This window comes from Protobothrops mucrosquamatus, unplaced genomic scaffold, assembly GCF_001527695.2.
Source record: "Protobothrops mucrosquamatus isolate PMUCROS unplaced genomic scaffold, P.Mucros_1.0 scaffold1781, whole genome shotgun sequence".
Lineage (NCBI taxonomy): Eukaryota > Metazoa > Chordata > Lepidosauria > Squamata > Viperidae > Protobothrops > Protobothrops mucrosquamatus.
Window position 1 is genome coordinate 354,178 of NW_015387919.1, and position 11,395 is coordinate 365,572.

The following is an 11,395-nucleotide window of genomic DNA, read 5'->3' on the forward strand; positions in this document are numbered from 1 at the left end:
TTTCATTGATTTTATGGCGCTTGATACTTCCTCCACTAGGATATTTGGCATTTCCTCTTTTGTGGTGTTGTTACTTTTGAGTAATTTTGATCTTTGTATAGCTCTGAACAGAATTTTCCAATTATTTCTAATATTTCCTGTCTCGTTCTACACAAAGAGCCATCTTCACATTTTAATACAAGAACCTTTTTTCTTATATTTATAATCCCTTATAACCAGAAGAACACCGACACTGACATCCCCTAAATTCTGCTGAAGATGTTACCTAGCCTGGTAATGAAACATTTGAAAACCAACCCACAAACTCACAGAACGAACCTCCACTCTTATAAAGATGTGTTAAGATGGTTTACAATTGTCACTGCTGAAGAGAATTTCAGTGACAAAAATGAATGTCCTATATAGAATGTTTTTGTTTTAGACAATATCTGTCTGAACATTCTTTTTGTTGTTGCAGCTGCCAGTATTACTAAATAAGGCACTACGAGGGCTCTTTTATGTCAATGGAACATAAACATTGTTAATTATTTTAAACTGCTAACAACACATTCATTTTAATCTAGAAGTCAGATTTCAACCGCTTACTGAAACGTTCTAACAACCTAATTGTATTTATTTTTGTTTACTGTATCCAGATTAGTCACTTGAATTATTTAAAATCAAGTACAGTTTGATCCAGATTCTAGTAGACAGCATCTGATTCAGAAATTAGTGAATTGCAGCATTATGAAAACATAACAAGTGGCCAAATCACAATTTGTTTGCAGAAGGCTGTTGCAGTGGTTTCATAAGGTGATTGCTGTATTACAGAACAAAGCTGCACCCTGCTACATGCCCTCCAGTTTAATAAGATTAAAGACTTAGAACTAGATTTAAAGATTAGTGTCAGCTAAAATGGATATTCAGTCTCTCTGACTTAATATTCACTTCTGAGACCAAGTAGGAAGAACCTACATTTCTCACAGTCAGTAAATTGTTTTGAATTTATCTGCACTTTTCTAACAGCATGAAAATAATAATAAGAAATGTATTGTTCGGAATGGCACTTATATTTGGTAGCATCCATACTGAGAGTGTCTCACACTCCATCCTGGTACTGGACATGGCCAAGATTCTGTTGGATAATTATTGTTTTCCAGAAAATCTGGTGGGAATGCAGGAAGCCATTGAACAAGCCATCAAGAGTGGGGAGACTTTGGATATCTCAGATCCTAAAATCTTGGCAACAGCTCTGACAGCTGGACTTCAAGGAACTTTGAATGATCCACGGCTGGTAGTATCTTACGAAGCTTTGGCTCCTTCAGTCCCTGAGAAAGAAGCGGATGCTTCTCTACCATTAGAAGTACTTTTAGAGGTTATCCAGCATACAGTCAAATCTGAAGTGCTGGGTGACAATGTAGGCTACTTAAGAATAGACTACATCGTCGGGGAGAACATTGTGCAGCAAATTGGTGCTTTCCTGGTAGAAAAGGTGTGGAAGCCCTTGATGGAGACATCAGCTCTGGTCTTAGATCTGCGTTACACCACTGGAGGGAAGATCTCGGGCCTTCCATTTGTTATCTCCTATTTGTACAATGAGGACAAACTGCTGCACGTGGACACTGTCTACAACCGGCCTTCTAACAGCACTGTGGAAATCTGGACCTTTCCGAAAGTGCTGGGCATGAGATATGGTAAGAACAAGGAAGTCGTTTTGCTGACCAGTAAACACACCTCTGGGGTGGCCGAAGATGTGGCTTATATCCTCCAGCAAATGCACAGGGCCATCATAGTGGGTGAAAGGACAGCAGGAGGCTCCTTGGACCTCCGGAAATTGCAGATTGGGGCTTCCCAGTTCTACATGACTGTTCCTGTGTCGTGTTCTATGAGCCCCTTAAGTGGCGGTGGCCAGAGCTGGGAACTGAGTGGGGTAATGCCAAGCATCGCCGTTCCAGCAGAGCGAGCCCTTGGTGATGCTCTGGCCATTCTGTCCTTTCGCAAAGCGATTCCTGACAACGTCAGTCACTTAATGCACGTCTTGCAGAACAATTACTCAATAGTTGAACAGGTTCCAGCTTTACTTCAACGACTCTCTGCATTCGATTATTCAGCCATCCTGTCAGAAACAGATCTGGCTTTCAAACTAAATACAGAATTGCAAAGCATAGCTAAAGACCCACGACTTTTCTTGTGGACTACCACAACTGGTGAGGCTACGGTTATGGCAGCTGAAGAGCCCATGGACATGAACACAGAGCTGCCGGATGGCGAACAACTCAAACAAATCCTGGCTGCTGTTTTTCAAGTGTCAGTGCTATCTGAAAATGTAGGTTACCTGCGTTTTGATCAATTTCCCGATGCTGGAGTGCTGATCAAGCTGGAGCCCTACATCATCAATCAAGTCTGGGAACCTTTGCAGGCAACAGATTATTTGATCATTGACCTGCGCTACAACCATGGTGGACCATTTTCAGATGCTGTACCAGTCCTATTATCTTACTTCCAAGATCCCTCTGCTGGTCCTGTGCATTTGTTTACCACCTATAACAGACTCACAAACCAGACCCACATTTACAACAGTAGAGTTGAATTGCTAGGCAAGCCCTATGGGACTCAGCGTGGCATCTATTTACTCACCAGCCATTTCACAGCTACAACGGCGGAGGAGTTTGCCTACCTGATGCAATCCCTCGGCCGGGCTACTCTGATTGGTGAAATTACTGCCGGCAGCCTGGCCCACTCACACCCCTTCTGCATACTCAGGTTAAAAGAAGAGGAAGGCTGCAGCCTCTTTATCAATGTGCCATTTGTCACCTTCATTGATCACCATGGTGAATATTGGCTGGATGGCGAAGTGGTGCCTGATGCCATCGTGCTGGCCGATGAGGCTCTGGAGAAAGCCCGAGAAGTGTTGGCATTCCACAGAGAGATGGGAGCGCTGATTGAGGAGCTTGGGCTGTTGCTTGAAGCTCATTACGCCATACCAGAGGTGGCCACGCGGGCAAGAGGCATATTAAACTCCAAGCTGGCTCAAGGAGGCTATCGCACAGCAGTGGATTTTGAAATGCTTGCCTTGCAGTTGACCACTGACCTTCAAGAAGCTTCTGGGGATCACCAGTTGCATACATCTTACAACCATGTGGAAACTTTCTTACAAGAACAGCTTCCCAACAAGACTCTGACCCCCGAGGAGATCCGTTACATAATTGAGGATCTGTTCAAGGTAGACATTTTGCCTGGCAATGTAGGATATTTGCGCTTTGACTTGATGGCTGAAGCAGAGATGGTGAAGGCCATTGGACCCCAACTGTTGCATATTTGGGACAAGCTTATGACCACAGATGCTATGATTGTTGACATGCGCTACAACACGGGCAGTTATTCCACCGCAGTGCCCATCTTTTGTTCCTATTTCTTTGACAGTGAGCCCCAGCAGCACCTTTACACGCTCTTTGACCGCAGCACCACTCGAAGCACGGAAGTGTGGACCTTGCCACATCTCTCTGGCAAACGATACGGCTCGGCGAAGGATATCTACATCTTAGTTAGCCATGTGAGTGGATCGGCAGCTGAAGCCTTCGCTCGCTCTCTGAAGGATCTCAGTCGGGCCACAGTCATTGGGGAGCCCACGCTGGGAGGCTCGTTGTCTGCAAGTGTTTACCATTTGGGCAGCAGCCCCTTGTACGCTTCCATCCCCAGCAAGGTGGTGCTGAGCCCCGTCACGGGCAGAGTGTGGAGCCTCTCTGGTGTACAGCCGCACGTCACCAGTCAGGCTTCAGAAGCCATGACCTCCGCCCTGAACATCGTTGCTTTGCGCTCCAGCCTCCCCAGCATTTTGCAGACGGTGGGCAAACTGGTGGCTGACAACTACGCTTTTGCTGATGTTGGGACTACGGTGGCAGACAAACTTTCCGATGATGCCAAAAAAGACACATACCGGAAGATCAATTGTGAAATGAAACTTGCTGAAAAAATTGCAGCTGACCTAAAAGCACTTTCTGGAGATAAACACTTGAAAATAACCCATGTTCCTGAGCACCCACGCAACCATATTCCAGGGATCACGCCCATGCAAGTAAGTGCCCGTTAACTTGTTTCATTAGCCACTGACATAAAACTTGTGTGAATGGAGTTCATATTTACTATGGATGGGATAAATCCCTTTGAATTTGCCTCAAGAACTGGATTTGTTCAAGTAACACCTCCTAAGTTTCCACTGTAACACCTCAGTTAATATTATTTAGTTTACTCTGTGTTTGTTACATTATTTTATTATTGCTTTCCCTGTGTAGCTTTGTTTTTTGTTTTTATGTCTTTCATATTTTTAGCAAAATGAAAACTAGGTCAGGCATTTGGAAGCTAAGTTAATCAAGTAAGTATCATAGTGATTTATAGATTTTACTATCATAACTGTATTTATAAATAACTATTTAGCTCCATGAATTTTAGTCTCACTTTTACTCCAATTATAGAATTGGCAATAATGCATTCTTTTCTATTTTTTCTCACACTTATTCACTTATAATCTCGAGTGTACAGGTGTAATCTTTTAGATACTGAGCGGGGGGTAACCATACTCTTGTAGTTTTGTCCTAATACTCTCATTGTGTTATTAATATTTTATCTCACAGTTCAAATCTTATGCTTCAACTTGCAACTTTATTTGTGTTATGCTGATGCTTAACTGAGTTATAAATTGAAATTACAGTTGCACAGCTTAACAGGTTTGTATAGTATTACATTTTGATTTTGTTTTTAATCAGTATTCCGTTAAAATAAAATTCTTGCTGTAAATATTTTAAAAATTATAAAATAATTTTAACCGACTTGTCCCAGAGAGCTCAGTGTGACTAGTTCCTGATAACCATTTCATTAAAATACAGATTAGAAAAGACATTAAATAGATAAACTTTAGTTTGAGTGATTTCCATTTATTCATTCATTCATTCATTCTTGTCATAGTGCTGTGATGTTGACTAAGGAATATTGACTAATTTGAGTGAAGATTTCAGTCCAGATCACCCCAACTCTCTATTTGCAAGATGTGATTTTAATGCAAGGTGGATTCTCATATTTCTCATGTATTCTTGAAAATTACTTATTTTTAAAAAATATTTCAGATTCTTTCCCCAGAAATGTTAGAAGACCACATTAAGTTTTCTTTCCAAACCAAAGTGTTCGAGAATAACATTGGTTACCTCAGATTTGATACGTTTTGGGACAGTGACCTTTGGCCTCGGTTCTCTGAGCTGATGGTGGAAAATGTCTGGAAGAAGGTGGTCCACACGGAAGCACTAATCCTTGACATGAGGTAAACCATCCACCCTAAGCAGAATAAGCAATGAAGATAAAACTTTTGAAATATATGTTTTGCTGCAAAGGTACTTGTCAAATTCCTGGGCCCAACATAATTGCAGTCTATGTTGAGAGGCCATCATTGACCAGATTATGAGCTATGTATTCCTTGCAAGAGGAATCTACCCTTCGAGATAAATGCATGGATGGAGGTTGGGTACTGGGATGGAGGTCATAATGTCAATACACCCCAAATTTGACCTCTTGGGATCTATCCAAAAATATGTGTGATCGAGGTACAGAACCTCCAATCTCTTGAATTTGAAATAAATCAGTGGGAAGATGCAGCAATGTTTTCCTCGGTGCAGTTGCGGCCCTTCACAAAGCACAAACCCAGCCCAATCAGGATATTTGATGTTACAGCTGGTTTCTAGAAAGCCTTTTTATCAATATAAAACATAGGTTGAACGGCAGAAGCCACGTCTCCCTCGACGTCTTTTTTCTGGGCCCATGAAAAGCGCTACAGCCTTAGCCCGCCTGGTTCAGCCACTTTTATTATTAGACTTCAAAAAGGTTTTGGTATTTTCTCGTAAGGACGTTGCAACAGTTCAGAACCACTAGGGACCCTTTGGGCTTCCATGGCATCAGCTGAAATCTGACAATTTATTTCTCCCAAAGCAATACTTGAATAATAAAACTAATTACTTTTTTATTAAGTGATGTGGTTTTGTAGAGCTTCTAGGTCAGGGGTAGGCAACCTCGGCTCTTTTATGACTGGTGGACTTCAACTCCCAGAATTCCTGAGCCAGCGCTGCATGCTGAGGGGAAAGGGAGAGGTTTCCAAGCTGAGCCGTGCTGGCTCAGGAATTCTGGGAGTTGAAGTCCACCAGTCATAAAAGAGCCAAGGTTGCCTACCCCTGTTCTAGGTAGATCACGAAGTCTTGCTTTGTCCTGCATTCCAGATTTCTAAATCTTTCTAGTGTATCTATGGCTTGATGAATTTTTTACAGGCAATTTTTTTAAAAAAATCAGACAAAACAGAAGAACAGAAATGGGGAAGTGTGATGCAAACAGCTATTTTAACTGGAGTTGGGTTACGAGATCTGGGCTAGAAAAATTCATATGACTGTTATATGGAATCAAAGAGTTAGAAATTTTCTGTCTGTTAGGGATTGTTATGGCTGCCACTTAGGGCAGTCAAGACGGTTTTGCTCTTTGTTCTGAGCATTTCAAGATATGATTGTGGATCATTTTCAAACGGCTTCGGGGGGATCAGAGACTAGAAGTTGTGATAAGGTAGGGTTGCCTAACGTCAGGTTTCCTCATCAGTGCCTGCTTCCCAAAATGTCTTCCATGCCTAACCAGGTACAACACCGGAACGGGGCCCGTCTCCTCTGTGGCAACTCTGTGCTCTTACTTCTTCGATGAAGGACATCCAGTTCTACTGGACAAAGTCTACTACAGACCCAATAATACTCCCAGTGATCTTTGGACTCTTTCCCAACTTTTAGGTAACAACATTTAAAGTTGTGAATGTTAGTATTTATCTTTACCTACTGCACATTGTAGCTAAAGATAGCACTTCAATCTATTAAACTATTGCAGACATGGGTCATGGGCTGGCAAAACCCCAGAGCAAAATCATTGACGGGCACAGAGACACAAAGCCAGCTCAGCCATATCTAAGCACCAGATCCCTAGAACAGGGGTCTCCAACCACCGGTCCGTGGACTGGTACCGGGCCACAGCATGCCAGTAACTGGCCCGCACAAACAAGCAAAGCCTCATCTACAGGATGCAGGCAGCACACAAAACCACGCACTCTCCAGTCCATGGAAAAATCTTTCTTCATGGAACTGGTTCCTGGTGCCCAAAAGGTTGGGGACCTCTGCCCTAGAACCAGGGCCCGCCATGTGAGGCAGGGTCCAAGGTGAAGACTGTGGAGAGAGGCCTCAGAGACAGTCCGACACATAGTGCCCGGGTGTCAGATGAATTGCAGTTAAGTGAATCATGTGGTCGTTAAGCGAATCTGGCTCCACTTCGCTTGTCAGAAAACAGCTGGAAAAGTAGCAAATGGGGATCGCACAACCCCAGGATCATGCGATGCCTATCAGAGGGATATTAATTTTAATATGGGTTCTGATCAAATTTACTATCCGGTGAGACTGTTGTGATTTTCTGCATCTTCTCCTGTCTCTTCAAGGTCAGAGGTACGGCTCCGGGAAGAGCGTGGTCATTCTCACCAGCTCTGTGACCGCTGGGACTGCTGAACAATTTGTGTCCATCATGAAGAGGCTGGGCAGAGCCTTGATCATCGGACAAAGGACCAGTGGGGGTTGCCTCCCTCCTCAGACGTTTCATGTGGATGGGACTGGCCTCTATGTCACCATCCCAACTTCTAGATCCACCATTTCTTCTGAGGACTCTTGGGAGGGTGTCGGAGTGGATCCTCATGTGGCGGTTCCCATTGAGAAATCTCTCATCCAAGCCAAAGAGATTCTTGTTTCCCACCTCCATAGTCTGAGTTAGATTAGCAGATCAAACCAGGAGTCTGCATGAAGGCAAAAGGGCATCCAGTTCCCTTCCCTTGAGACTGCATTTCGGCCTTGTAAATTCATGCCAGACATCACATCATTCTAGGTCTTCTAAAATAGTTAAAATATAGAAGGTGAAAGAGGAAAGCAAGAAGTATTCGTCCATCCTCCTAATTCCAGACTGTATTTCAGAATATAACTTGAAATCCCCAATCCCTAGAATATATATATTTTTTTTAAGTTTTAAAGAGAAGATACAAAGTAACAAAAACTAATATAGAATAAAAAGAAAGAAAGAAAAGACAAATGTGCAGGAAAAAAGAAAAAGGAATAGAAAGAGGCAGCTTCTGATTCTCTTTGCAGCAAATGGTTACATAGTTATCTCTAGTTGTAAAAAGAAAAAGCTAAGTTTATCTCTTTTTTTTTCTAATCCTCAAAGTCACCAATCATAAGTGCATTTTTTCCTGTGTCATGCAAAACCTCCATCGGGTGTCCAATCAGCCATAAATGCAGATGTGGTCCTTTCTCTGATCCAGGAAGTCAATTTAGCCATCTCTGAAAGTCCCGTTGTCTTCACGTTCCTTCCTTAATGGATAGTGCTGAAACTGTCCACTTTTGAGCATATAATAATCTCGCTGCAGTTGGCACTCTCTGTCTTTTTTTCTAGCTGTGTATCTATTAGTTCCAAAAATAAAAGCCTCTGGTTTCAACTGTACTTTTAAAATCTTCTGAATTAGCCTATGTGTTTGCATCCTTTGGGGGGGGGGGGAGGCTTGTTTCCATGGGTACCAGACATGATAAAACGGCCCTACAGGCTATTCACATTTCCAGCATAAATCTGAAGTACCTTTATAGATTCTTGACAATTTCTTTGGCGTCATACACCAATGGTACATCATTTTATAGAAATTATTTTTAAGACCGGAATGTAAATTTCAATCCTTATATTTTCCCATTGATCTATTTGTATACTGTAACCAAACTTTTTAGCCCATTTTATCATATATTTCTTCTGTCTCAAATTTCAACAAAAGTTTACACATTTTAGCAATAACATGTTCATTATTTGTACATAACTGTCAGCACAATCTCTGCGTTCTAGCCTGATGCTTAACCACTAGACCAAATTGGCTAGTGCAATATATATTTAATATGGTACAATATATGTTTATATATAGTGCAATATATATTTATATATAGTGCAATATAAATGGTGCAATATACTCATTTTTGTAATGAACAAAATTGTTGATGTCACTTCAAAAGGCTTTGGACTAAATGGAGTAATTCTTTGCCTGCCATGCCTCAGAACAGATGTCAGTTACAAAAGTAAGATAAAATGCAAATAAAAGCACATTCCATTAGTATTTGACCATTGAATACCTATTACAATAGTTGTACAACTTTGTTTCAGACTTATGCTAGAACAAATATCTTTACAATCTCGATAGTATAAAAATATATGGAATAAAACCATATTTATATTTAGAATACTGATACCCAACCCAGTTCTTAAATATAACTTGAGAGGGTAAAATTGCTCCCTGAAATTGGTACTTGGAGGCAAGCTGTCACCCATTCAAAGATAATCTTGACCTTTATGTCGCTTGTGCTATCCATAATTCACAATGTGGCTGAAAAATTAGGAGTGGTTGGGAGTGGTTTAATTTGGACTCCTGCACTGGATTGGATGCCCCAAAGGGATACCTCCTGCTTCTCTTATTCTCATCACTGTGCTCTCTTTCGAAAGCTTGCAGACAATTTGTGGGTGTGAACTGGGAAGCTGGCACTTCCATCCTCACCTGTTCAGTCCCGGTTGAGATACTCCCCCCCCCCCGCCCTCCCGCCCTGCTTGTTACTGTGTGGTGCAGCACTGTGGCACAACTGAAGAAGAGCATTTTATCACACCAGTAAAATGACATGGATTTGCTCTGATGGTCATTAGGAGTCAAGCTTAACTTTAAAGAAATTTTATCCTTTACTTCCATCCTAGGGAAGAATTTCATTCCACAATGGCTCTGGTATGGAAAAAGTTGCTGCTTCAAATTACTAAAGAAAAAAAAAAATCAACATTTTCATAGTTTAGGTTGAATAAAATGGATCTTCAGAAAGCAAAACTTTTCTCTTTACATCTCACTGTTTATTTCCTTATAAGTGTATTTGCAGAGTTTCATTTTCAGAACTGGAGCTATCTGGAGCTTGTGTAATTACATTTATTCTGAACGCTTCTACAACAGGCTGTCTTTCGAAGATTCTGGTTAAATGCAGTAAAAGCACAATGGAATTCAACCAACACGTGCACACAAACATATCCAACAAGCAGACATCCATTACATCACATTACATCCATTACATTACAGCTACAGGCTAGTTGTGAGAAGTCATGTGCCGAGATAAGTGATGCCTTTCTCGAAAATATTCCTGGCAAACAGGGCAGGACAGCTTTTCCTCCCGTCTCCTTTTCCTCTGGGGTTCTGTCGAGACTTCTACCTTTTTGTGATGGGAACGCATGTGCAGCACAAGGTCTGCTGTCATGTGGAAGGAAAGGCTGCACTTGGCACACCAGTTCTGGGCTGCCACACCGAGAGGGGCGAGAGTGGAAGGCAGCAGAGCCCAAGAGGCAGAGGAAGCAGGGGTGGCCGGCGTTCGCTCGCCTGCTTCCTTTGGCCACGGGGCCGAAGAGAAAGAGAAGGGGTTGCCCCGGATGGGGTTGGTCGACAGCAGCTGGAAACCGTCTGAATCACTTACCAGGAACCCAGAAGCGAGGCGGCCACTGTACGGTATGAGGTCAGTGGCACCGAGGCATTCCGGCAACTTCCTTGGGCTTCCTTCCTTGATACCCTTCAGAGGTCGAAAAGCAGCTGGAGCCCCTCCATCTTCCCGGCACTTGGCTGGTTTGCTGAAAGCACTTTTGGGTTCCCCAGCAATGCTATTGGGCCACACAACGGAGAATGCACTGCCAGGGGAACTCCGGACTGCAGCTTTGTCCGAACCAGCCTTCCTATTTCCTTGTTCTGCCTCTTTGACTTTCTCTACAGGCCTCCTCACTTCAGTGAACGCACTCTCCTTCGGTCGCAGCAGCACCTCCTCGACTAATAAGTGCTTCCTGATACCGAACGTCCAGCAGGGTTCCCTTAAGACGTGCTCCGCTGCGGTTCTTCCATCCTTGATCTCGCCGTAGGATGCTTCCTCCTGTAGGCAATTTGCTTTCTCAAACAAGGTAGGTTTCCCGTTCTGACAGCTCTCCGTTTCATGGCTGTTCATTCTCCTCCCTTCAAAGGAAGTGACCACTTTAAACTTAAAGTCCCTAGACAAACCATGGAAATTTGTGGATTGTTCCATAAATCTGCTTTTCACCATCTTTGGAGGAAAAACCTTTCTTCAGAGCTGAACCCTGTTCTTCAGAAAGCGGAGGAAATGAGCAAGAAGGCACCGGGAGGCTTTCTTGAAATCTGGACAATCGAGTTCTAGAACAAGAGAAATCAAATAAATATAATCAATGGAACAGACTCTTGGTTGGGAGAAATTTAGTAACCAAACCAAGAGTGACCCTTGATGACCTAGAATTAACATTCTGTTTTGCAAAA

At 42.6% G+C, this 11,395-nt stretch overlaps 2 protein-coding genes across 2 annotated transcripts; one reads left to right on the plus strand and one right to left on the minus strand.

Moving 5' to 3' along the window:
- The first annotated feature begins 1,039 nt into the window (after window positions 1–1,039).
- On the plus strand, window positions 1,040–7,803 carry RBP3 (retinol binding protein 3). The gene is made up of 4 exons (XM_015823138.1): window positions 1,040–4,054; window positions 5,100–5,290; window positions 6,640–6,785; window positions 7,478–7,803. The coding sequence occupies exons 1-4, from the start codon at window positions 1,040–1,042 to the stop codon at window positions 7,801–7,803; spliced, it is 3,678 nt and encodes a 1,225-aa protein (XP_015678624.1).
- Window positions 7,804–10,175: 2,372 nt separating this feature from the next.
- Window positions 10,176–11,168, minus strand: ZNF488 (zinc finger protein 488). The gene has a single exon (XM_015823141.1). The coding sequence runs from the start codon at window positions 11,166–11,168 to the stop codon at window positions 10,176–10,178; it is 993 nt and encodes a 330-aa protein (XP_015678627.1).
- Window positions 11,169–11,395: the final 227 nt, after the last annotated feature.